The sequence below is a fragment of the Lycium barbarum genome, chromosome 11 (genome assembly GCF_019175385.1).
Source record: "Lycium barbarum isolate Lr01 chromosome 11, ASM1917538v2, whole genome shotgun sequence".
In the NCBI taxonomy this organism is placed as follows: Eukaryota; Viridiplantae; Streptophyta; class Magnoliopsida; order Solanales; family Solanaceae; genus Lycium; species Lycium barbarum.
Window position 1 is genome coordinate 2,695,066 of NC_083347.1, and position 27,735 is coordinate 2,722,800.

General features: G+C 32.9%; 3 protein-coding genes across 4 annotated transcripts; 2 read left to right on the forward strand and 1 right to left on the reverse strand.

Annotated features, from left to right (window-relative positions):
- Positions 1–6,523: 6,523 nt before the first annotated feature.
- Positions 6,524–12,091, reverse strand: LOC132618413 (cytokinin riboside 5'-monophosphate phosphoribohydrolase LOG4-like). 2 transcript variants are annotated; one of them, XM_060333471.1, is made up of 4 exons: positions 11,807–12,091; positions 7,976–8,104; positions 7,469–7,653; positions 6,524–6,948 (listed from the first exon to the last, which is right to left on the reverse strand). In XM_060333471.1, exons 1-4 carry the CDS (start codon positions 12,011–12,013, stop codon positions 6,573–6,575), a joined length of 897 nt encoding a protein of 298 aa, XP_060189454.1. In that variant the 5' UTR covers positions 12,014–12,091; the 3' UTR covers positions 6,524–6,572. The 2 variants fall into 2 exon arrangements, with proteins under 2 accessions (XP_060189454.1, XP_060189453.1); XM_060333470.1 differs by having other exon boundaries at positions 6,524–6,963.
- Positions 12,092–16,623: 4,532 nt separating this feature from the next.
- LOC132617457 (small ribosomal subunit protein eS8-like) lies at positions 16,624–19,629 on the forward strand. The gene is made up of 5 exons (XM_060332456.1): positions 16,624–16,764; positions 16,886–16,958; positions 18,330–18,663; positions 18,962–19,128; positions 19,339–19,629. Exons 1-5 carry the CDS (start codon positions 16,761–16,763, stop codon positions 19,424–19,426), a joined length of 666 nt encoding a protein of 221 aa, XP_060188439.1. The 5' UTR covers positions 16,624–16,760; the 3' UTR covers positions 19,427–19,629.
- Positions 19,630–22,559: 2,930 nt separating this feature from the next.
- LOC132617456 (pirin-like protein At1g50590) lies at positions 22,560–27,187 on the forward strand. Its single transcript, XM_060332455.1, has 6 exons — positions 22,560–22,783; positions 23,070–23,119; positions 23,225–23,263; positions 23,378–23,406; positions 24,275–24,441; positions 26,505–27,187. Exons 1-6 carry the CDS (start codon positions 22,686–22,688, stop codon positions 27,016–27,018), a joined length of 897 nt encoding a protein of 298 aa, XP_060188438.1. The 5' UTR covers positions 22,560–22,685; the 3' UTR covers positions 27,019–27,187.
- Positions 27,188–27,735: the final 548 nt, after the last annotated feature.

The following is a 27,735-nucleotide window of genomic DNA, read 5'->3' on the forward strand; positions in this document are numbered from 1 at the left end:
TTTTCAGATTTTTTAAAAAATTAATCCAGATTAAAAAAAATTCCAGGACACTTTTTAAAAAAAAAATACTTTACATTTTTTCAGATTAAAAAAAATCATTTTGATATACCCCTCTACTTTAGTTTATTAGTCAACTTTTCCCTCCGTTAGCGAAAGTGGTCAAATATACCCTCCCGTTAATAAAGTGTACACATTAACCTTCTATCTATCTATCTATATTATTTTAAAAGCATGAATATAAATATTGGTTGACCAAAATATCTTTCAAATATTGAATGACTTTTATACCCTTTTAAATCAAAATATGTCATCACAAAAAGAATAGAATATTGAATATACAGCGCTTACAGTAAAGGAGTTTGAAACCAACCAAAAAAATGATGAGATGTTGGATAATAAAATTTTAAAATGTTACTGCCTAAAAAAAGGAATCTGATGTCAACTCAAATAAATAATAGAATTCCTATAAAATTATGTTCTAAAATGTAGGAATCAATTACTCCCACTATAGAAAGCAACTATACGGATATACCTACTGGTACATAGCTTTAAGTGGGTGATTATTTTTGTCCTCCCAAACGAAAACATTACCACAATATATAAAGGTTTATGTGACTACATTAAGGTAAATGTGTATCTTGAAGTTTTTTTGCATCTCTCTAATAGCTAAATATACATTTAAGTGTACAATGTCCTGATAAATTTAAGGGGCAAACCTTATCCCTGCATGGAGAGTGTACACATATCCCGTCTTCATTTTTTTGCTCTCACTAAATAAAAATCATTTACTTGGCAAAAAAGTGGATTATTTTCCTTTGTTTTTTTCAGCCAGATCCTTTTTTTCTATATAATATGAGTAGATGCAAGAACTTATCATAAGGGTGGTGTCTGCCATGCCCAATGTAATACGCAGTGATTGAATTTTATGGTGGGGTGTGAAAATAAACTTTATTCTTTGTAGGTGTGTTTGGCATGACGGAAAAATAATTTTAGAAAAATACTTTTCTAGGAAATGAGATGTTTGGTTGTTAGAGAATATTTTCCAGGAAAATTGAAAAAAATGGTTTCCTCCCTTTTTAAGTGTTATCGACTTGTCGTATTTTTACGTGGGAGGGGTTAGTCTCCTCTTCTCCTTATTTAGTAGTATCTTATTCTTCAATTTTTACTATTGCCAATTGTTTTATTTGCTTTGGTCATCCTGCTATTTGGTTGTGGTTATTTTTTTTTAATCTTGTTATGAGTAGTCTTCGTTTGAGCTGAGGGTCTACCGAAAACAACCTCCCAGTAAAATAGGGGTAAGATCTGCGTACATTCTACCTTCTCTATATTCCACTTGTGAGATTACACTAGGTTTGTTGTCGTTGGTTTCTTCCCTTTTAAGTGGATATCATTTTCCTTCACGATTATTTCAAGTCTTAATCTCATATCATTACTTTAACCAACACCAACTCATTATTATCAATCTTTAATACCCAAAATTTTCATCAAAACACTATTTGATTGGCTATCTTTGATAAATCAAAAAATACTTTCCACTTTGCAATCAAACATCGAAAATTATTTTCAAGCAAATATTTTCTTGAAAATAAGTCATTTCTTTGAAAACATTTTTCAAAAAGTAACGTTCGCCCTACCAAACACATCCATATTTAATAAACATTCCATCTTGTGTTTTTTTTTTTATTATTATTTCTTACGCTCCTCTTATGCATCCATTATTATTTTGGTACATAGTAGTTAGTGAACGCTATTTTTATTCCGTTGCTGATTTTTTTTTTATGGTCTCATCATATTTTACCAGTGCCGTAGCTACATAAAATGAAGGGTGGTTAGTTGAACACCCTTCAACAGAAAATCATATTGTATATATAGAAAAATATATTGTGTCTATAAGTCAAAAATCCCTCTTTATATATATATATATAAAGAGGAACGTTACTTTCACTTTCCCATCTTCTATCAGTCTGAATTGACGCACTCCTGATAATATATATATATATATATATATATATATATATATATATATATATATATATATATATTATCAGGAGTGCGTCAATTCAGACTGATAGAAGATGGGAAAGTGAAAGTATCGGGGATTGTGGATCCAGTTTTATTATTGAAAAATCTTGCTAAATCTAAAAATTCTGCAGAATTAGAATGGGTCCAATATGGTCAATGTTCCAGCAATTTATTTCTTCCACCAAAACCTTCAAAGGCCCCTAACAATGGGCCATTTAGTCAAGGAGGACCTTTTCGTAATTTCAATAATTCCAGGTATACTTTACCCTGCCACGGTGGACCCCACGGCCTACCTCCGCCACCATCACTGTCGCCACTCACGCCTTATTCCATAGTTGCCCCGCCACCACCGCCGTATTATGAATCGGATTATAGAGGTGGTCATATAAGTAATTGTAATGCTATGTAATAACATCAGTGTAAAGGATTTTTATATTAATTAGTGCACTTATTATAGCTAGTTGTTATAGATTTTACTAAATTATAATTGCATACTCGATATGAAGAGTTATTTGTTGATGTAAGTCATTTTAGTTGGATTTTTTCACAATATTTTGTTAATCTCCTTTTAGTTGTCTTATTTAATTTTATTTAATCACTATGATCTTTTTCCATGTTCATGAACTTGAATTTCGCATAACTAGCTACAGATTCAAGCTTTTGCATTCTAGTAATTAAAATTGGGATTCCATTAAAGGCAAAATTAATGAAAATCAGTAGCACAACCCCTGTTCTTTTCACTTGTTTTTTCAACTTTAACTTCTAATACTATGTTTTTTTTTCAAATTTCAACTGAATATTATTTAAACGCCTACTTAAGGATCGTTTGGTTCACATACTAGTTATATGAGCAAAAGAATATAGGCAGGAAACCAAAAAAAAAAAAAAAAAGTGGTGTAAAACATATTGGTCGTCCTTATATTTTGGCCATACTTTGACAATATAAGTAATGTAAATCTTTTAATTATTCGTAGAAGCGAATATAATCTCGAATATTGAAACATAGTACGTCTAACACTTGTATTAGATTCCATGGAATATTGCCCCCTTACAGAATCTTTCAAGGTATTTTAGTTATATTAAAGTAAAATCAATGCACTTTGGCCTTTAGCAAATCAAGTTCATCAATCAATGAGAGGCTTGGAGTATTCTTTTTTTCTTTTTCTGCAACTTTGAGTACCGGAAGAAGAATATGAGATAAATCATATATTAAGTTATACTGATAGTGCTAAAATATTTAAATTGTCAATGTATAAAAACTATCCTTTGCAAAATATTAAGAGTGGCTAGATTATTCTCTCTCTCTCCTTTTTTTTTTTTTTTTTTTTTTTGAAATATAAGTTAGAATCCAATTCTCTATCATGAAGCTTCTTCTGGATATCTTTTTCCTTTCTTGGTTATATCTCATTATATAAACAAGGTTTGTACAATAACTTAAAATAAATGACGCAAATCTTTTTCTTCTAGAGGAAGATTATTTTTATGTTTTTAATCCCTTAATTGAGGGCATCTTTTAGCTCACTACTAAAATGGAAGGGGGAAAAATCCGTATAAGCACAAAAATAAATTATGGGGAAGAAAAACTAGCCTTTTATTAACAATGATATCTTCCGAGAATTTCAGTTATATTAATTGATACGATACAAAATGTTAAGAAGATCTTTAACTTGGGCTCCAACTTCCAATCAACCAATTTTTTCCAAGTCACATATAATGGGTAAATACCTATTCATAATTTTTATATCAAATCAAATAGTTTTAGTAACAGTTAAAAGTTAAAGTGAGTATAAATATTACTTAATCATGATATATTAAGTGTGAAATTTGTATAAGAAACACACGTGCTTTGCATTTATTAATTGACGCAAATATCAGTTGCAGGTAAATTCCTACGTATTCATGTTCACTAGGAACAATTTTATTTGTTGTAATTGGTTTAAAAGTAGCTTGGTCGGGTTCAAGTAGTTGGAATGGTTAACTTTTTGGTAGAAAGCGCTTTATGATCTCTTTAGTCGGTCAACATGGTGCGACTCTTTTAATATGTCGAGTCATGATGTTTTGGATACCGCATAATTTAAAAAAGATATTGTAAAGAGTTATTTACGTTCTAGTCCTTATTCATACTTTTTAGATAGTATATTTTATACTCTCACGAAATGTCTTGTTGTATATTCAATGTTTTTCTATACGAATCTTGGAAATTATTTAGTTATGTGGATAAAGAAAATCCTAAATCTTATTTCCATTTAAAGAGAAAATCCCAAATCTTATTTCCATTTAAAGAATGATAATGCTATTGTCTTATAAATATCTTCCAATATTCTTGCTTTCTCTTACAAACAACACTAGCTAATCTTCATCATTTGAGTGTTTAAGTATCATCAATACAATGTCTTTCTCTACAACGGAACATCAATTCATGATGCAAAGTTATCCATTCATGGTAAATACACAAAAAAGAAAGTCTTTTTTCCCTCATTTTTATGTTCATTTTCTTTTATTTGCTTACTTTTTTTTTTTTTTTTTTTTTTTTTTTAAATGTTAAACCTTTAAACAGACTTGCATTTTGAGGGTGAATAATCGCACTTCAGGATGGCAAAAAACCGTGGCCAAAGTCTTCAAAAATGTTTACGGTAAATTTACACTTCTTTTTCTATTTATGTTTTAATAGCACATTTTCGATATTCTTCTTCGAGTTTAAGCTCTACGCACGGACATGGTATGGATTTTTTACATCATAATGTTAAGTTGACCTCTAACAGTATGTAACTTGAAATGATAATCTGGAAAATATGGTAACTATTTGTTATAGTTTTTTATGTTGTTAGTGCATGTACCTTAAATTCGTCCACACAGAGACGGATGGAACCACGAAATATCAATATATATAGGGACAAATTTAAATTATGATTTGCCTCGGGTGATATTTTTTATATTTCCTTTCATGTTTTTGTTCTTTATTTTGTTTCAGGTATCACAAATTGTAGAATGAATGGAGATGGGATGATTGAAGTGTCAGGAAATATTGATCCAAAAGTACTTCTAAAAAGGCTAGCAAAAGCTGGGAAAAAAGCAGAATTATATCGGTTTCAATTTGGTGAATGTTCAAGCAATCTTTTTATTAATCAATCTGATTATTATGGACAATTAGGATATTATTATGGAGGACAATTAGATGGTCGATATCTTCATTACGGAGATATTAATCCTCAATTAAAGCAAAGCTCCAAGAAAAAATTCCAATATTTAGATAATGACACCAAATATGAATGCACCGTGGCAGCACAGGCACGGGAACGCCGCCGTCGGGCTACGGTGGCATCAGCGGCTGATGAAGGTGTCTCCGGTTGCTGTTTGATGTGATACACAGTTGATGGTTATGAATTGTTATGCTATATTTTTTTGTTTTTGCTAATAATTATTAGTGAAAATAGAGTCATGAGTGAAAGCATGTATATCTTGTTTTTAATTTGATGATGATACTTTAAGCTGTAAAAAAAAAAAAAAAATGTCGTTTAAATTCGTCACAAGTTACTTACTCTCCGTTTCAAATACTAACTCATACTTACTGCTGAGAATTATATAGACTTTTTGTTTTTAATCCCTTCCACCAGGAGCAACTCCCTCTTGTGTCATATACATGGCTCTAACCAACCTAATAATGTATAAAAAGTTTACTCCATATAAAAGTTAAGCCGTCAAGTTTAATCGAAGTAATTAGGTTTGCGAGCTGCGATAAATCAAATTATTTTTAGCTTCGGGAATATCGGATAACTCTACATCAATAACAGGCTCTTTTCTTTTCAATCATGAGAAATTATACTATGGCTTTTTCATGCTAGGCACTCAGATCTACTATAATTAGTGTATTAATACTTGATTGATTCAAATTCATTCTTGCTAACGGCCCTTGCTCCTAAAATGGCTTATTCTATTTGCTATATATGTGAGGAGAAGGAGAGAAGATTAAAGTAGGTGACATCAACCTTACTATGATTAGTGAAATTGAATTAAATCTTTTTCAACTCCGTCGAATGGTTTAACTCCTCTTTTCAAAATACTTCAATTGGTACATGCAAGAAATATGCTAATTCAGCAACCCTTTATTTAAGTTTTGAGAGTCAAATTCTCATCAATATGAGTCAAAGGGAATGAACCCCTACCCTTGGATGTCCATATAAAGAACACGGCGAGCATAAATAGCCACTAGTCATCCAATAAAATAAACGTATGTGTACTAAAAATCAGGTAATTAATAGTCTCAATAATATGATCCTTAGTATTCATACCTACACAACGAACCCAACGACCCGTAAATGTACCTGTGATGGTAACTGAATTGAGTTTCCTACTAGCATTTTATGGTTAGAAGAAAGTCACACTCCGCACTTTGGTTTAATGTTGATCTCAGGATGTATGTTCAACTTCAGCAAAAAGACATGTTACAACATGACCAGAAATGGCAACCAAAGAGGGCAGAAAAAGAAGTAGGAAGTGCTGATGAAACAAAAAAGCTTGAACTTTTTCCCATAGCTGATGGATGATAACTGTCAAGATACACTTCTATATTCTGATGATTCAGAATCTTTTCTACTGATCTCTATAGGAGAAAGACCATAAAATTCAGCCAAGTAATCCAAAGCTTCAGAGTTGTTGTTACAAACTTTCCACAATGATGCAACCTCACCCTTAGACACAGTCCCCCACTTCTCACAATCATTGACGAACTCCAGCAAATTGGAATAAAATGAGTCATAGTTCATTAGAAGCAAGGGAACAGGAAGTAGAGATCCAATCCGTTCAAGCTGAATCAAAGCCATGATCTCAAAAACCTCGTCGAGGGTACCAATTCCTCCCGGAAGTGCGACAACAGCTGTCCTTTCTGAGCTTCGACATCTCACAACAGCATCCACTAACCCGTGTTTCCTTGCGGAGAAAAATCTGAGTATAATACAATTGATGAACACAAGAAGCTACAAGGGGTCGTTTGGTTGCTAGTTAGGAAGTGAATTACTCATGTAATAAACTAGCATCGTGTTTGGTAACATTTCAATCGTTATGTATAAAGTTCGGCGTACCAAGTACAGTGTTTGGTTACCAGCTTATAATCCCGCATAACGAATACATGTATAAGTTATGAGGAACTCAAGTATATAATTTTATGCAGGAGTCATGCAGAATTTAGTTATTCATGTATTAGTTACTCCATCTTCTACCCTGCATAAAATAATACTTGAGTTCCTCATAACTTTAACATGATCTAGTTATACGGGATTATAAGCCGGTAACCAAACACCGTACTTGGTATGCGCCGAATTTTATACATAACGATTAAAATGTTACCAAACACGATGCTAGTTTATTACATGAGTAATTCACTTCCTAACCAGCAACCAAACGACCCATAAGAACATAAGAAAAATTATGCATTTGATGTTGTCCTTACCTGCATGTAAGATAACTTTCTGATGGTAAGTATGAGTGAAAATTTGTAGCCGTCCATTCCCCTGCTTCTCTACCTATCTTGAACCCGCCAACGGGCTTCCCTGCTTGTAGAGCACCTTGCGTGGCAGCATCCATTAAGCCCGGCCCAGCCCCTGACCACGTTGTACAATCTAAGAGGTCTGCAATCTGCCGAACAAGCAGTATTTACAAAACCCAGCTGACGAAGAAATCTTTCGAAACTACAATGTAGTAAAGCTTGTACATTCTTCTCAAATAGTATTTATCTTTAGATACAAGCTCACCTTTTTCTATGTTGCTCGGACTCCACAAAAGTGTTGCCGCACCCTTGTGGATCCTCCATAATTGCCCTACTTTTGGAGAATCCGACACACACCCGTTGACATTTTTGAAGAGTCCGAGCAACATAGCTTTCTTTTCTTATTCTCCTTCGTGTTTATTCTTTCCTTTTCTATTTCTTTAGTCCTAAACTTGGAGAAAGTTGACTAACCTTGCTCCCCAATTCAAAGGTTTTTTCATAGTGAGGATGTCCAGGGCCCATCCTTGAAGATCCCAAATACACAATACCCCGACCAAGCCTGCGTATTAATTCATAGCATTGCTCAATCTCTTTCTTGACCTGCATTTTCAATAGATTGTTACTTTAGGAAAACTTTAAAACTAGGTATGTTGGGTAACCAAGATGCAGTAAAAGTAATGTGCGAAATTTTAAGCAATACATCTGAAAGAGATGTGAATCCCTCTCATTCTCCTCATCCACAAATCATATATCAAGGCAATCAGATACAGAAAACTGTGCGTTAAAAACTCAGATATTTAACAATTCACATAGAGTAAATGTCATTGAAAGTAACCAAACATAATTTAGCAACTGATTGCTATAGCTAAAATGTGTGGCTAACCTACTGCCGATTGAAAGAGAGGGCGGGGACATTAGAATTTTGCTTGGTAATTTCTGCAGTAGTTGTTTCTCCAATGGAAAGGAACGCATTGCTGACGAATTCTGCTACATCACTTGTAAGCACGGGACTCTCAAGTTTCCACCACTGATTGGTTAAATATAGACATGGTGCATAGCTTTTCATACAGGTTCTCAAGTCTAATGGATCATTGTCCATGCTGAGATATTCAGCTGTTAAGCTTCATACATCAGCAAGTGATAAAGAAAGATAGGTAGTAAGAGTATCAGTTTCTTTTGAGCCGAAAATCAAATGGGCTGTTATATCACACAGCTATTCTTAGCAAGCAAGCCATCTTTTTGGTTTATCTGCATGTCCTTAGCACTTATGCTAGAAGAATTACAAAGAATCCTTACTTATGAAGTTTGTGTAGCGAAATTAAAAGTTATTATATTGACACTGCGCCAGAAAAAAAGGATGCAAATCACAGCAATTTGACCACTTGCACCTCAATATTTTTTCCTTATACTTTAATCTTTTATGATTCTGGAATGGTTTATTTTTAATTAAAATTTATCATCACATATGGAATGGGGTTGCTAAGGGCAGAATAAACTAATGGAAGAATGGATTAGATATACACAACTTATATCTTGATTGTCGTGATATAGCACTTGTCAATTATTTAGTCCAAAGTGAGCTGCATTATGTATCTTCATATAATAACTGAGGGAAAGGAAGAGAGAATTTCGCTAATCTCGGAACAAATTTATATAGGGAGATCATAGTGGTGTTTCACATTGAAATTTTCCAGATTCCCTTTGTCATTGTCAGAAAAAGATACATTCTTTGGAAATTGAGAAAAATAGGAGACCCAATCTGGACAGTTGTGAAGCCTAAGTTCATTTTAGCTTATTGATCTTCCAGTATGCTAGTTTGAACAAATTTCAACCGTTACACTTCTCCCTAGTTGCTTAGCATATACTATCTAGTTCACCGCTGTCAACCTATATGCCTTCCTTTGAAGCAATCCGTAGTTTTTACTCATTATAAATACTAGTTATGATATCATTAAATGGTATAACCTTAACATGGAAGTTATGCATTAAAGTAATGCTTAGGAGTATAATATTAGCTTTTTTGCTCTAGCAAGACAGCTATTATTTTTTCTATGCTGACACTGAAGCAATTGCTTAAACATCTAGATGTCTCAGATTCGCATTTCCCTTTTACAACATAAGAGGGATGACCTTACTACAAAGCCCTTCAGAGTTGAGATATCCTCCCTGCCTATCACTATAGTAAAGACTCAAAATTCTCAAGCCATCTAAAATGACATATCAGTCATCACATGCATACTCAACCTTGTACTGCTTGCTACTTCTATTTGGACAAGGTGGAAGAATGTGGGAAGAGAATTACATCAAGGAATGATGAAATGTAGAAAACAAATTCACTGATCTAAAATTGTAGCATCAACCTACATCTTGAAAATGAAAATCTCAGATAATGATTTACTGTTCTTTGTTTTCTCCAAGGCAACAAGCACATAGCCTCTTGTGTTCAGGATTCTCAAACAGCAATAAGAGCCAGAATTGAATATAAACATATATATTTCCCACGTCAAAATCCTGAGTCAGCATCTTTGTGTAAAATGATATCATACTGTCCTCAAATTCGAAAATTTAAAGCCAAATTCTATCTTCACTCTAATCTAAGAGGACATACAACATCCAAAGTTAGACCAAAAAAAAAAAAATCATTTTGACAAGTTACAAAGTTGGAAACTTCACCCAATTTTTACTTAAATTTACACAAAATGCGACAAAATGAAGCATATGCAGCAGCTAACTAGATAACCGAGTAAGAATTTTTCCTTTTTCATTTGGACAAGTTCCAAAGTTGAAAACTTCACTCAATTTGTACTTAAATTTACACAAAATGCGACCAAATGAAGCATACACAGCAGAAATAGATAACTAAGATGGAATTTTTCCTTTTCACGTTTTGACAAGTTCCAAAGATGGAAACTTTCACCCAATTTTTACTTAAATATACACAAACTGCGATGAAATGAAGCATATGCAGCAGCTAAATAATAACTGTTTTGGAATTTTTTCTTTTTTCAAGTTTCAACAAGTTCCAAAGCTGGGAATTTTCACCCAATTTTTACTTAAAATTAGACAAATTGCAATGAAATGAAGCATTTGCAGCAGCTATATAGATGACTACGATGGAATTATTTCTTTTCATGTTTTGACAAGTTCCAAAGTTGGAAACTTCACCCAATTTTTTACCTAAATTTACACAAATTGCGAAGAACTGAAGCATGTGCAGCAGGATAACTAAGTTGGAATTTTTGTTCTTTATACGTTTTGACAAGTTCCAAAACTGGAAACTTTCACCCAATTTTACTTTTAATTTACACAAATTGCGACGAAACTAAGCATTTGCAGCAGCCAAGCAGACAACTAAGACGAACCCAAACAGAAGAAACAAGAAATGAGGTCTTAAAATTTTACCCCACTAGGACTTTTTCTTTCTTCAAAATCAATTGATACATTCTTACAGCAAAATGACATTCTTGATTGGTACTTGAGCTTCATATAACAGGACATAAAACACCCAAAGTTGGGATTTTTTCCTTTTACATTTCTACAAGTTGGAAACTTCACCCAATATTTAATTTAATTTACACAAATTGCAAAGAAATGAAGCAGATGCAGCAGCTAAGTAGATAACTAAAACAAACCCAAACAGAAGAACAAGAAATGGGTTCTTAATTTTTATCTCATTAGGACGTGTTCTTTCTTTAAAATCAATTGATTCATTGTTGCAGAAAAATGACTTTCTTGATTGGTACTTGAGCTTAGTATAACTGGACATAAAACATCCAAAGTTGGAATTTTTTCTTTTTACGTTTCTACAAGTTGGAAACTTCATCCAATACAACTACAACATACCCAGTGAAATCTCATAATGTGGGGTCTGGGGAGGGTAAAGTATACGCAGACCTTATCTCTACCTTCATGTTTCCAAAATACCCTCGGCTCAAGAGAAAACATGACAAAAAAGGTCAGATAAGGACAAGCAGTTTAAAAGCAGTATGAAAATAAAGCTAACGAAAGTGAAAAAGTCATGATAAAACAGTCTGGAAAAAGAAAAAAAAAAAAGGAGCAGTAGCTAACACATATTAGTAAGATAACTGAAGCACAAGAAACAACAGCTATTAGCAGGAATCAAAGGACAATAAACTATAGAGCAGAACTGGGACTACTAGTACTAAAGGAAGGAAACTTCATCCAATATTTAATTTAATTTACACAAAATTGCAAAGAAATGAAGCATATGCAGCAGCTAAGTAGACAGTTAAAACAACCACAAACAGAATAACAAGAAATGGGGTCTTAAAATTAACTTACCTCATTAGGACTTGTTCTTTCTTCAAAATCAATTGATTCATTATTGCAGCAAAATGACTTTCTTGATTGGTACTTGAGCTTCGGCGAATAAATATTAAAACCCCATGTTTCTTTTCGCATTGAAGAACCCAAAATTAAGTCTTTCTGATGAAAGCTTCTTAGAAAAACATGACCCATTGAAGTGGGATTAACTGCAGCAAACCCCATTTTCAAGATGCTCGTATGGTACTGAGCTCTTGCATAGAAATAGGGGAAGGAGGTCTACTTTGAATGTATCATATTTTTTGTTTTATTGTATATAAGTGTAAATTTGTAATAATAAGAGTTTTATTTCAAGTAAAATTTAGTGATAAAAATTAAAATTAACTTATTGCAGATAAATATGTAAAACAAAAGTTAATGTTTGAGAAATATAGGGAAAAGAGTAAAAGTTACCTCTCTACCTTGGAAAAATGGTTAAAAATATTCCCGTTATGAATTTAGGTAAAAAATATACCTCCTGTCGTTAAAGTTTTCAAATATATCCTTGTCTTAACGGAAATCCCTAAATTCCTCAAAATGACCCGATTTCATTTTTTAAACCCGCTTCATTTAAACCCGACCCAACTAAATAAAAATACCCATGCGATCATAGAGCCAACAATTTGATTTTTCATTTTGATTGGCTTGACTTATTCATTGATTTGATACACGAAGTTGTAATTATGGCTTATTTTCTAGTATGAATTTAGCGATCCAAGTATATTCTAGACGGGTTTAAAAAATGAAATCAGGTTATTTTGGGGAATTAGAGATTTTTTGTTAAAACAGGGATATGTTTGAAAACTTTAATGACGCGAGGGATATTTTTTATCCAAATTCTTAATGGAAGATATTTTTAGCTTTTTTTCCGAAGTAGAGGGGCATTTTTGACCCTTTATCCATAAATATATGCGTACATAAGATAAATGCATAATACATATATAAGCAACTTAACTTGGTTTTAATTGGCAAGTAAATATCCCAACTTTGAGAATGCACATCTAAACACCTCAACTGGGTTTAAGGGTGTGTTCGGTGTGCCGGAAAATGTTTTTCAATTTTCTCATGTTCATTTGGTCAAAAATTTTGAAAAATATTTTCTATTAGAAAACAAGTTCATTCAAAATAGGGAAAATGACTTCCTTAATCAAAATAGGGAGAAAAAGTCCACACTTGGCATTTCCAAGAAATTCACTTATTTTCCAAGAATACATTTTCCTTCATACCGAACACACCCTAAGTTAGCTATGGAAACACCCCAACTTTGAAAATGCGCATTTATACAACTTAAATTTACCCGTGTCTAGATGTGCATTTTCAAAATTAAGATGTTTATGGGGCCAACTTAAATCAAGTTGAGATGTCTAGATCGAGGGCAATTTGGAGGATTGTCCTTCGCTGGGGGTGGTCTTTAATTTTGCCCTTCGCTACTCTTGGTTCCAGGTTCAAACTCCCACTCACTCAAAAATTAAAAAAAATAAAAATCGCAAAGCATAAATTGGGATTCACAGCCCAACTTATGCCTTAAGGCAAAAAAATAAAATAAAAAAAATTGGTGGAATTTTGCAAATCTCAGCTTTAAGACCTAATTTTGGATAAAAGTTTGCCTTAAAGCATAAATTGGACTGAACTTCTGCCTTGCAAATTCCAAATTCTGCCCGTGAATCCAACTTCTGCCCTACGATTTTTTTTTTTAACTGAGCCTGAATTCGAAGCCAGAAGCTTTGGGTGTTAAGCAAAAGACAAATATTAAAGACTACTAATTTGAGGGGCAAAAATTAAAGACCAACCCCAAAAGAAGGGAAATCCGTGCAAATAAAATGATGTTTAGATGAACATTCTCAAAGCTAAAATATTTACTTGTGGGTTGATGTTAAGTTAATGTACCTACACGTGTTATGCCTAAGATAAAACTTGAAATGTCAGACTAGTAACCACCAACTCTTTGTCCCCTTAAAATTTAAGAGTGTGACCGATCATCTTCAAATACATTTGGTTTCATGATGATCAAGTAATCATTCAATCAAACAAATACAACTAGTGTAATTAAAGACGACTATATCCAAATTTAATTATAAGGTAACTTTCAAAGAACCTTAAGCAAATGCGCTCGAAGAAAACTCTCAAACGTCTAGAGTTACTAGTGAAATAGCCCGCGCTTCGCGCGGTCTTTATATATTTAGTTGATATCGAAAAGCTAAAAGTTTATAACAAAATTTACAATACAGATATAAAATATACATAAGCAAAATATATAAATCAAATGATCAAATATATAAGATAAAATACATATAAAAGGAAATAAAAGTGTCTCGTAGTTCTAGAGGAACAATCTTATCATAGGAAAGAGAAGCTAAGCTTCATATTATAGGGAAAAAGAATATGTAACATGAGTCTTCTAGCTTGCCTTACTATTTATATTTTGTCCACAAATAATTTATTATTAAAATTAATAACCACTATTTAGTTAATATATCTAGAGGTAATTTTTATTCATAATAATGGATACATTTGGTCTCAAAAGAAATAGAGAATTTTAGTCCAACAGAAAAAGACAATTTTAAAATAAAAAGTAGCAATTCGAGGAAGATCTAAATCAAAAAAGAAGAATCACTTTTCATTGTTAAATAAAAAGACAAAAAAATTATACCTTCGTAGAAATCCCATATACAATAAGGAAAAATTGAAAGTCCATAAATTGATATAACAACATAATGAAAATTATGTTCGGGAAAATAAGAAACAATTTTAAAATTGAAAGTTCAGAAAATAATATAACGAATGAAAATAATGTTCAAGGAAATAAGAAATAATAGAATTTATCATCATATTTTTTATATAACGTAAGTTCAGAATTACATTAATATAAAAAGATGTAGATTAAGTGATCACTATAATAATCTGCATTTGTATTTTTTTTCTTTAGTAAAATCATTCGGTACCCGATATTCGTTCACGGGGCTAATTTGTATTTTTGGAATGTACCGCAGAAGACCCTTCAACGAAAGAGATGGAATTTATATATCCCGCACCCACTCGATTCCTTAATCGTAATAATCTAATCGATTGCCAAATAAGAAAGGAGTATACCGCTCCAAATTCTCCAACTTTGCACACACAAAAAAAAAAAAAAAGTAAGTACAAAACTTTCTAGTCTCTACATTTTCCCACAAAGCTATGAGCCACACCTTTTACAATAAAAAAATTCTTAGCCCGTTGAAAGCATACAATAATTACATGAGGCATAGCGTTCATAAGGCTACAAGAATTGCAGTATGTCAACAATTCAAGTTTTACTTAAACACAAGATATATCCGTATATATGCTCATGATTACTGAATTCCTTGAGCCAAAAGAATCAATTAATATATATATATTTTTTTTAAAAGTTACAAACGTACAAATTAGAATGACTGCCCTTTCACATTCAATTTCCCTTGAAGTTGAATTAAAATTAGTCAAATATATCGTCCTAAAAGAAATATTGTCCTGTTGAAAAGCACCATCAATATAGAATGTATTCTCCGCATACATCTGTGCCTTTCTATCCTCCATCGTAGAATCAATACTATCTATACAATTGAGAGGGAAAAAACACTGTAGAGATCATTGATTTAACACTGTCAGCCCATTTTTTTTTTTTGAGACACCAAATTTAACAATGATCTTTATTTTCTTGAGAATCCGCAAAGAGATTGGAAAGAGCGGCAAAGTTATTTTTCTTGCTTGCATAGATTGTTATAAGGAACTGACTTACACAATAGAAGGACAGATTAAAATTGAAAAAGGACAAAGAAAATAAATCATAACTAACAAATTCATTAATTACAAAGATGAAGATATTAGTGAGGAGAAAATTTTGATACCTGGATCGATGGATTTATGTGGGATTTCTCGTTTGAAAGAAGCCAATGAACGCATCCTTCAGAAATTTATATATACTATCTAAATCTAATGAATAGTAATTATGGACCCTCTTTGATTTATTGAGGGGGAAAAAAAAAGGAAAACAAAAAGCATGCGTTTCCTAGTATTCTGAAACAGTGGATGCATAATGCAACATTTATTTTGCGACTTTATTACTGAGACGTGGGCGTTAGTTCCACGTTTAATTAGTGAGGCTTTTTTAAGCCATTTAATTAATTGATTATGCATGAAAAAATTCAAAAAAAGGAGAAAAAAGATAAATCTAAATCCTGGCCATAGAGAGATGCCACATAAGATTGTCTATGCTTAGCTTTATATTATATATAGATTTGTATTAGGAAGAAAACAATATGAAAATTGATTTATGAACGTAGTTAGTGCAATCTATTAGTTCTAATATCCATTTACTTTTAATTGGTTTGAAAATAATTAAAAGTATATAGACAAATATTAATAATAATAATCACTATATGACCTTCAATTTTTTGTTGATCAAGTAATTATTTGAGTTTAATTACGTTCTCTAAAACTAAATTATACAATCACTATTATGAAAAAAAAAACATTTTCTAATATAAATGATATCAAACTAACGTATTAGCGCAATGTTAAGTCAAATAATATCACTTAAATCAAATTATAAAAAAAAATGATAATCCGTTCATTTTTAATTAAAGATTATAAGTTTGAGTATGAAAAATCATGATCGAGAACTCTACCCTGTAACCATACCTTACCCGGCCAAAATTCGAATTACTCAAGACTCCAACACGACTACAGGACATTTAATGAAAACCAAAAACAAGAAAAGAAATAAAAGGAGGGGATCTAAGTCATAGACCAAACTATAAGGACCAAAATGTATCAAAAAAGGTAAGGACAAGATTGGAATTGTGAAGTTGCTAGGGTTTAATAAAGTTATAAGCTGATAAAACCCACCACATTGTACCTGATTGCAGAGCCGTCAAGAAAACCTAAATCCTAGGTTCCTCCATAACCGGCAGCAATGGGTAATGAGAATCTATTCATTCATTTCATTGCATTTCTCTATTGTTGTTTGTATTATATGTACTAATAAAATCAGGAAAATGAACTTAAAGAAGCAATTTTTAATGTGATATTGTATTATAGGTATCTCTCGTGATTCTATGCACAAGAGACGTGCCACTGGAGGCAAAAAGAAGGCTTGGAGGAAGAAGAGAAAGTATGTACAACATTATTCTTATTTAAACAATTTGCTAGTCCTTTTCTTTTTTATATAAGTAAATTAATGTGATCTGCAAACTTTGGCATGTTTAAGGACATTGGGGTCGTTTGGCTGCTAGTTAGGAGCTGACTTATTCATGTATTGAATTCTGCAAAAGTACTAGTATTATGTTTATTAGCATTCTTTTTGCTGTGTATAAAATTCATAATTTGGTTTGCGATTTAGAAACACAGATAACTAATACATGTACTATACCGCTACTTAAAAAAACCCGCAAGGGTGGCTTAATTGGTTGAGCATGGGGCTTTCATAATGAAGGTCTCAGGTTCGAAATCCCCTGCTTACGACAGCAGGGGATTTGTCTTCTGGGTTGAACTCGTCGCACGGGGCTTGCCTAGTGCGGGTTACCTCTCCTGTGGTTTGCGAGCTATGACATAGGAGCTGGGTTACCTTGTGCGCGCCCGAAGGGTAGCCCATGTCATCAAAAAAAAAAACTAATACATGTACTATAAGTTATGAGGGAATCTATGCGTTATTTTATATAGGATAAAAGATGGATTAACTTTTATATCTCTTTTCAGGTTCAAAAAAAAAAGATGGATTGACTAATACATGAATAACTAAGCACTGCATAACTCTAACCAGCAACCAAACGACCCCTTAGTGTTTAGCCAGATTGTTAGATTTGGAGGTTTTTTTGCCTTGTTATTGCGTTATTAATTTGAATTTTACACGCATCGAATTATGTGGAGTTTAGGCTAATGAAGCGGACGAAACTTGTCAATTCAATTGCCTTGAGGGAAGTTTTATGAAGGAAGCAGCTTTGATAAAGTTTGAAGATTTAGTTGCTTTGGAGATTCCTTTTTTTGTTGCCTAATGATAAGGAGTTAGTTCAATGAATGAGCTGATCGAAGAAGGAAAAATGTAGAAGAGAAAGCTTAAAATAAAGAAGAAAATTGAACTGTGAATGAAGAAGAGAAGAAAAATAAGAAAAAAGGGACTGATTTCTCGTTGATCAATTCTGTACGATGAATCTAACTGATTTAAAGAGTGCGAACAAGAGCCTAGAAGTTGCTCGCTTTCCAGAGCTAATATCGTGCTCTAATTATCTGACAAAAAATATCACTGAAAGAAAAATGACTAATTTTTAGTTCTAAAAAAAGGAGTAATTTTTCTTCTGCGAGCTTAGTTTGCTTTCTTCATAATTGCCAGTCACGTATAACCAGTGAACCTCCGTTGGTTTAGTCCAAGTCTCTCTCTTGACCCCAGATCTTGGTAATTTCTGAGTTAAATGATTGATATGTATGACTAAATTGTCTTTTTTTGGTTACGTTTTGAGATTGATTTGTATCTCCTGTTCCCGTGAAGGTACGAGCTTGGAAGACAGCCAGCAAACACAAAGCTTGTGCCTAATGCTAAGACTGTTAGACGGATAAGAGTCCGAGGAGGTAATGTGAAGTGGCGTGCTTTGAGGTTGGATACTGGGAATTACTCTTGGGGTAGCGAGGCTGTTACAAGGAAGACTCGTTTGTTGGATGTGGTGTATAATGCCTCTAACAATGAGTTGGTTAGGACACAAACCCTGGTGAAGAGTGCAATTGTTCAGGTTGATGCAGCTCCATTTAAACAGTGGTATCTCCAACACTATGGAGTTGAAGTTGGTCGCAAGAAGAAGACTGCTGCTTCCAAGAAAGAAGGAGAGGTATTTGAATGTCTTTATTAAGTCCATGCTTCTCCTCTACATTACACGTTATCTTCTTTAGTCTTTACCAATGATTTGCGTAATCAGTTTTATGTTGCTTTATCTGTCTTGAGGATAATATGTACGGACATTCTTAATCATAAGAGGCTGTGTCTTTGCAAAAGAAGTAAAAAACTGTCTTTTCAATAAATGTTTTCTTGAACTTGCATCTGTTATCATTCGATTGCAGCTTTAGCTACGCCAAGATACAATGGGAGTCTTTCTCTGTTTTGATGATTTATGCCTGATTGATTCACAGGAGGCTGAGGCTGTTCCAGAGGAGAAGAAGAGTAACCATGTCCAAAGAAAGCTGGAAAAGAGGCAACAGGATCGCAAGATTGACCCACATATTGAGGAGCAATTTGCTAGTGGGCGTCTATTGGCTGCAATCTCGTCACGACCTGGCCAGTGTGGTCGCGCTGATGGGTATGAATTCTCTTCTCATCTGTATGGTAATTTGGTGAAAAGTGCCAATCCCAAATGAATGAATAATGGATGCTATAAATGAATAATGGATGCTATATTCGCCTAAACAGAAATAATCATCAATCTCGTTGGTCAAATGTTTAAGTACTAATAATTAGACCGGTTCCTAGTTGCTTGCAGTTTTCATTTTCTTTCGTTGAACTTTGACAGTTACATCTTGGAGGGTAAGGAACTCGAGTTTTACATGAAGAAACTCCAGAAGAAGAAAGGGAAGGGTGCCAGTGGTGCTACTGCTTAGAGTTGCAGCTCCATTTTCTTATATTATCAGAAGTTCAGAACAAATTAGATTGGTTGTTCTTCCCTATTCTTTAGTGTCGGTACTACTCTTCATTGGAAGGGAATGATAACTTTTTGTATCAGAGTTAGATTCAAGTTTGTTTTACATATGGTTAACTGAGAATTTTGAGAACGGCCTGCTTTATCAAAAAAGAATTTTGAGAATAGCCTTATCTTACTCGATGACTGGGTTTTTCTAATGTCATTAACTGTTTTTTTAATATTGGTGTTGAGATAGACCTCCCATTTATCTTTGTTTGTTGCACTTTCATCCTTATCTCTTCCAATAGATAGTTTCAATTAAGTTACGGCGATCACAGGGTTTCCTATGGTCTAAAGGTTGATTTTATATCAGCTTAAGCATTTGTGAAGTGATTTCGTGACCCTTTATCGGATTGTGCCATAAAAGTTTGGAAATGTCATATTTTCTACTATATAGTTACCATGACTGTTTTTACTAGGAAGAGAATCGTAATTAGTCCTAAAAATGCTGCCTTTAGAATTAGTGTGCTAACTGATCTGTGTTGGACTCAAACATGCATTTACTTCAATTACATGATGGTTAAATTGAAAAGGAAAAACAAGAAACTTCTTACAAGAGGAATTAAGGCTTCATGAACAACGGGTGTTTCATAATTGGTATGCCTAGGAGAGTTTTAAGCAAGTGTGACATCTGCCATTGTTTAATTTTCCACGTTAAGGCAAATGCGTAGAATCTCTACTCCAAATATGTAACTAAATAAGTAGAGAGTATTTGGTCACATCCTTGAATGCGTTTTTAAACATACCATGATGTAGCCTTTTCAGTTACAACGTCACTCGTGTGTAGTTTGTTAGGACATAAATCTAGAACATCTGTCCCAACACATTAAATTTAAAAAAAGAAAACCACAGTATTGCTCCAAAAGTAAGAGGGGACAGACTTATAACACATGCGTCAAGTTTATATATGCTCTTTTCCCCACAAGTCTTTAGGTAAGATTGGATGCATTATGACAAAAGTTGCCTGTAAACCTGTTAACTGGTTTGAACCGGATCAGTAACCGGTTAACAAATCGGCCGGTTTTCGGTTCAAAAATCGGAACCGGTCACCGATTTCGGTTTACCGGTTAAATTACCGAAATCGGACCGGTCCGGTTCAAAAGTGTCAAAACCTTTTTTTTTTTGTATATTATATATATATATATATTATAATATTTATTAGTATATTGTAGGTATATTTACATATGTAATATTTATTTATAAATAAGTATTACATATATCTAAAATATACTAAGAATATATTTATATATATCAATATACTTAGGTTATAATATATCTAAGTATATTGATATATATAAGTATATTCTTAGTATATTTTAGGTATATGTAATATAACTTAAGCATATAACTTAATATATATATATATATATATATTTAAGTTATATGTATACTATATTGACTTATAACTTATATATATATGTTTAAGTTATATGTATACTATATATACTTATATATTATAACTTAAGTTATTTATAGCTTAATTTTTTTCTAAGTTTATAAATTCGTATTTTATAAATTAAGTATATTTATATTATAAGTATATTTAATTCGACCAGTTTTACCGGTTTAACCGGTCCGATTCCGGTTCCAAAAAAATAGAAACCGGACCGGTAGTTAATACACGATTAACCGGAACCGGTTCAACCGGTTCCGGTTACCGGTTTGAACCGGTTAACCCGAACCGATTGACGGGTTTAGTTGCCTGTACCGGTAATTTACACCTAATCACGTAAGACACATGTTTTTCATGTGCAGATTTATCACTTAATCATTAAGTGAGATGTAATTTCACATTAATTTTTAACTGTTAAGGTCAAATTGTTTAGTTTCGTATAAATATTGAGTGTAGGTAAGTATTTAGACATGAAGTGTTTAGTAAAAAACATCATGTGTGGGTAAGTATTTAGATTATATAAAGTGTCGAAATGAAACCTTGCTTGTTTATTTTTAATATTATTTTATGTTTTTCCAACTTAAAGAAATAGTGGACTCGGCTCTATTGTTGGAGTACGGCAGCATAACGATGGTATTGCATCATCAATTGCTAAACTTTGAACGGTAACATAATAAATGTCCAAAGATGTCATGTGGAAATTGGACCATATTCATATTACACTGTTTGACTAGAACCTTTTGTAGTAATCCAACTATACATTCCAAATTTGACTAATTAATAATACTAGTTGTCCTGTTTCTCCCAAATCCATATATTTTACAAGGCTATTATGTGTTCTCGTCATGCTTTTGTTCTTATGACACCAACAAATGAGTGGACCCCCTCAAAGATATTCAGAAAGAGCACACAAATACAATTGGTAATTGTGGGGAAACACTAGCTTTCCATTTTCCAATTACTCAACGAAGACCACACACTATTGAGAACCAGAAAGAGACGTAGAATTGTACTCAAATGATCCAAATAGTGAGATTTTATCAGTGCTAGGAATTTGGTATAAATCCAAAAATGAAATGATAAGACTACCTTTCAGGATAAGACATTTTTTTGGCTTCTAGGATATTTATATGTAATTAAGTTTTACTGTATAGGACAAATAGAAGTGTTTTAAAATAATGAAATTCAAATATCAAGACTTTGAGAAGTCATCTGGTAATTATATCAGATATATACTATCAATTCTCTCCCCTTGTATACTCAAATCCAATTACAAGGGAATGCAAATATCTCTGTTTTAGATCACCATTTAGATTTATTCTTACTTTTAAAAGTTGCAAATATAGCGCGTGAGAGGGATAAAATATTAAATTGTCATTTAATATCTATAAAGTTTTAATTCATAGTCTAATACTTTCTCATTAAACTTTCAGTCTAAAAAGTACCTGTTTTTTTTTTTTTTTTTTAAAAAGTATTTACTAAACAACTGTCGGATAACTGGCGAAAATTTCTATTAAAAAAAGAGTTTGTATATGTGAATTGGGAAGTAGAAATAGGGGGACATCATGAAAACGTTATGCTGACGTGAAATTCGAATAGAATAAAGAAAACATTGCATATCAAGGAAACTCCCTCTTCCTTTCATATATTTTGACTTGCTAACTTCATACACACTGTATATAGCTGACACTTTATAAGTTGCTAGAGAAACCTCACAAATAAACAACAACTCACAAACAAAGACAAAGTTTCTTAATTTGTTTTGACGATCAAAGACAAGACCGAAATGTCAGTTGTAAGAGAACCACGCTCTATTGCCAGAAAATTTTTGGCAAGGCCTCAACAGGAAGGCCTTGGAGCTGTTGTTAGAAGAAGCATTGGAAGGTATATTCAAATTTTTTCTTAAACTTTTGGACGGTGTTTTCATCTGAACACATTCAAAATTTAAATTTGATGAATTCAATCTTTAAGTTATTATCTTGAACCGCCCATATTTCGAAATTGTGGGTTTAATTTTAATATTTAATATAAGACTTTTTTTAAATTTTCTCGTATATTTATGCTTTACCCTGGAAAAACTGGATATAGTTGAATGAGGCTGCATTCACTCTTAAACTTTTGGTAGTAACTTTAATTTGCTCATTAACATCTTTTGTGTTTCCTCTTTTAGGTTTGAGTTGAGATACTTTGATCCTTTCATTGTTTTGGATGAATTCTCAGGTATGCTTAAATTCTTGGACTAACTTCAGTTTCTTGCCATTTTCTATATCCATATGTTTAATTACCTTTTTTTTTTTTTTTTTTGGTCTAATTAAAATGATACAGTTTCTGCTCCGGCTGGTTTTCCTGATCATCCACATAGAGGTAGCAATTGGCAATCTAATGATTTAATTTATTCTGCTTTTTCTCATCTAAAATTTGCAAATTTTCACAGCAAATATATTTTGATTCTCATCACTTATTTCTCAATTTTTACAGGCTTTGAAACTGTCACCTACATGTTGCAGGTACTTAATAAACAATCCTCTTTATGCCCTTTAATTAAGTCTAATAAAATGATAATTATATATGATAGATATTTTTAATAAGTCTCTTTCACATGCTGTTTCTGTACATTGTCAATGAATGCTCAATTAAAAGTAAAGGACTAAATTGATTTCCACGTTTTGGAAAATTAAAGGAGTAGTTGAATAGACGTGATTGTCCAACTTAGAAGAAAACAGCAAATATTACTACTTGTTTAAGATTATTGAAAAACAAATAGCGTGGTCAAATAAGAAAAAATATATTTTTTGGCTTATATATGACTAGTGGCATTGGCAACTCTTTAGCTGGCTTTAATTTCGTTAGGGGACTATCAGTTTCCCTCACTAAATATATTGTCTATTTTTTTAGCTGGATTTTAGTTGTAAACATTATTATGTAAAGAATCTTATATACTATAGTTTAACTTAAGGTAGTCGATTACTTATCATTTTAGAGTTTATACTGACCGTGTAACAACAATTTAAATAATCAGGTCAAATTTATCAGGTGATTTACAAATAAAACTCTCGACAGTATAATTAAAATAATAATTAATTTGTTATCACAAGTTAAAATTTATTGATAGTATAAAAAAATTCTTATGCTATTTGTACATATAACTTAAATCATTACCTTTATAAGAAACTTTATTATGCAAATATTTTTTATATCGTCATTGCATAGAACTTCAAATTGATAAATGCAAGCATATACATTTTGTTTTATTGTCTCATTCATGTTCTGGACTTGTTTAGGACTTTGGTAGAGAAGTTTTATGAATATTTTTAGATTAAGTAATCATAGTAGTTGAGATTAAAGCAGGGTTTTAATATTTTATTTGTAAAACAGGGAGCTTTGACACATGAAGATTTTGATGGAAACAAAGGCACAGTTGAAGCAGGTGATTTACAGTGGATCACTGCTGGAAGAGGAGTAGTTCATTCAGAAATGCCTGCAGCTGAGGGAACTCAAAAGGGTCTACAGTTGTGGATTAATCTATCCTCCCAACACAAAATGTAAGTCTATTCTCTCTCTATTAATTAATCGGAACATATTATTGTACCTATTTGTCCTAATAGCCATTAGTGAATAAGCAGATGCAAATTCAAGATTTTAAATTTATTTGTTTTGTATTTTAAGATAGGAGAATGATTGGGAGTACATATTAAGTAATTTCTTAACATAAATACATAATTGGAATCAAAACGACTGTATTCTACCGAAATCGTACTTATGGTGTTAATCTGCCCCTGGTTTTCTGTAGGAATACAAAAGATCTTCAATCTTGAAATTGTGGGACAATACATAATTGAACGTTTGAAATGATTTTTCGTATTATCACTGAACTTATCCACTATTACAATCACGACATAATTTTTAAAATCATTAACTAAACTTTATTCACTATACTCTTTAAATCACAAAACTGTTTGCTTTTCACATTAAAGTAGTAATTGAACGATGAGTGAATTGTCCACAAAATACAAATGGTTGAAAGGCCAAATTTCCAGCGTCGGAACTTTTATTTAACTTTTTTTTATTGCATTTTGTTTTTAAAATATAGGCAACAACAACAACAACAACAACAGCCCAGTGAAATCCCACATCTTGGGGTCTGGGGAGGGTATAATGTACGCAGACCTTACTCCTACCAAGGTAGGATGGCTGTTTCCGAGAGACCCTCGGCTCAATAGAAGCATAAAAAGGGGGTCAGATAAGGTTAAAAGATTTAAAACGATATTGCAATGAAATAATGCAAGCGACACAGTAAAACAGGATAATCAAGGAATTCAAAGCGATATGGAAATGCAAATCACGAAAGCGGCACAGATAAAATAGAGTAATCAAAGTACAGAAAGTAGCAAATAATAACATAAATCAAAGCACAAGAAATTATAATGCGCTAATGCGCCTACTAATAAGGAAAGATAACGAGACTTATATACTAGCCTTCTACCCTAATGTGGGTCCTCCACACCTTCCTATCTAAGGTCATGTCCTCGGTAAGCTGTAACTGCGTCATGTCCTGTCTAATCACCTCTCCCCAATATTTCTTTGGCCTACCCCTACCTCTTCTGAAACCATCCATGGCTAACCTCTCACACCTCCGCACTGGGGCATCTATGTCTCTCCTCTTCACATGCCCAAACCATCTCAGTCGCATTTCCCGCATCTTGTCTTCCACCGAGGCCACTCCCACCTTATCCCGAATAGCCTCATTTCTAATCCTGTCGCTCCTAGTGTGCCCACACATCCATCTCAACATTCTCATCTCGGCAACTTTCATCTTTTGAACGTGAGAGATCTTAACTGGCCAACACTCCGCCCCATACAACATAGCCGGTCTAACCACCACTCTGTAGAACTTGCCCTTCAGTTGTGGTGGCACCTTCTTGTCACATAGCACTCCTGAAGCTAGCCTCCATTTCATCCACCCTACCCCAATACGATGTGTGACATCATCGTCAATCTCCCCGCTGCCTTGCATGATAGACCCAAGGTACTTGAAACTACTTTTCTTTTGGATGGCCTGAGCACCAAGCCTAACTTCCACGCCAACCTCCTGGGGTGTCTCACTGAACTTACACTCTAAGTACTCTGTCTTGGTCCTACTCAGCTTAAATCCTTTAGACTCCAAGGTATGTCTCCAATCCTCCAGCTTAGCGTTAACTCCGCTACGAGTCTCATCGATCAGGACTATGTCGTCCGCGAAAAGCATACACCATGACACCTCACCTTGAATTTGTCGCGTCAATCTATCCATCACCAAGGCAAATAAAAACGGACTAAGAGCTGATCCTTGATGCAACCCCAATTTTTAAAATATAGGCAGTCAAAAAAAAATCTACAGTATGAAGGTTCTAATTTTCTTTCATTTGTATTTTTCTTAGCTGAAAATTTGACCTTTTGGCCATTTGTATTTTTTAGAAAAGCCATGCATAATTCAATTACTTTAATACTGTAAGATATAATCTTGTGACTTTACTGTTATAGTGAGCAAAATTCAATCTCCATACCTCATATTCACTCAACATTTTCTTACAAAAAATAATCTAACTATTTTAATGATTTACAACAGGGTACAACCAAGGTATCAAGAAATATCAAGTGAGAACATAGCAGAAGCTACAAGAGATGGGATAAAAGTGAGAGTTATTGCAGGGGAAGCACTAGGAGTAAAATCAACTATACACACAAAAACTCCAACAATGTACTTGGACTTTACTCTAAAACCAGGATCTCAAATTCAACAGCCAATTCCCAAATCATACAACTCATTTGTATATATTTTAGAAGGTGAAGGTATATTTGGCCAAGATTCAAGAACAAATTCACCTATATCTTCACATAATTTATTGCTTTTAAATGGACTTGGTGATGGACTTGTGGCATGGAACAAGGGTTCAAAAATACTAAGGTTTATATTAGTAGGTGGAGAGCCATTGGGTGAACCAATAGAACAATTGGGACCTTTTGTGATGAACACTCAAGAAGAAATTGACCAAACCATTGAAGATTTTGAGAATTATACTAATGGTTTTGAGAAAGCTAGGCATTGGCGATCTCAAGCAAGAGTTGAGCTTGGTTATTAATCAATAAGTCGGAATCTACAGATTCGATTAATTCATTTCTCGTTTTTTAAGGTCCATTTAAAGAGAAAGTGTGCTATATCAGACATAATTTTATCGTTGATCCTTTTATTATTTCTATGCATATTTTAAATGGAAAGTTGAGCCAATTAATTAATTTGGATGTGGAAAATGTGGATAAATCTATTAGTATTTGTTTTTTTTTTATTTAAATATAAAGCTTTATGAGGGTATATAGCTCTTTGTTTGTATTGATTATTAATAGTGCCCGAGTTAACTTATACGAGTCTCAACTAATTTACCATCACAAACACAAAATAACATTGCTCATAAAAAGTTTAGATAAATATGAAAAAACCACTCCAACATTGTTTCGCCTCTAAATTTGAATATTTAGTCTCCTACGGTCCATTTCCAAATTTATTAACCACTTTGTCACACTTTTGAGTATTTAGAAGTGTCTCCGTATAGTAAGAACATCACAAAAAAAAAAAAAATTGTAACGAAATATTTATGACGACTATGTTCGTCCCAAAATTGTGACGAATTTATGATGATATGAATTTGTGACAAACTGTTACATCAAAAATATTTTTTCTCTTGTCCCAACTCCCAATAGGAAAAAGAATACGTATGAAACATAACGTGCCCAGGTCACAGAGTCATGCATACTTTAATAATGCTACTTTTTGGGAACATTTATTCTACTCAAAGATGGTT

Bases quoted from the DNA above. Each gene is read 5' to 3' on its own strand.
- LOC132618413 (XM_060333470.1), bottom strand. From the start codon at position 12,013: ATGGGGTTTGCTGCAGTTAATCCCACTTCAATGGGTCATGTTTTTCTA. The intron at 8,105-11,806 runs GTAAGTTAATTT...TTGAAAATGCAG, and splicing joins AAAGAACAAGTCCTAATGAG to GTCAAGAAAGAGATTGAGCA. The intron at 7,654-7,975 runs GTTAGTCAACTT...CTTGTTCGGCAG, and splicing joins CCTTTGAATTGGGGAGCAAG to ATTGCAGACCTCTTAGATTG.
- LOC132617457 (XM_060332456.1), top strand. The intron at 16,959-18,329 runs GTATGTACAACA...GTTCCCGTGAAG, and splicing joins GCTTGGAGGAAGAAGAGAAA to GTACGAGCTTGGAAGACAGC. The intron at 19,129-19,338 runs GTATGAATTCTC...GAACTTTGACAG, and splicing joins CAGTGTGGTCGCGCTGATGG to TTACATCTTGGAGGGTAAGG.
- LOC132617456 (XM_060332455.1), top strand. From the start codon at position 22,686: ATGTCAGTTGTAAGAGAACCACGCTCTATTGCCAGAAAATTTTTGGCA. The intron at 22,784-23,069 runs GTATATTCAAAT...TTCCTCTTTTAG, and splicing joins GTTAGAAGAAGCATTGGAAG to GTTTGAGTTGAGATACTTTG. The intron at 24,442-26,504 runs GTAAGTCTATTC...GATTTACAACAG, and splicing joins CTATCCTCCCAACACAAAAT to GGTACAACCAAGGTATCAAG.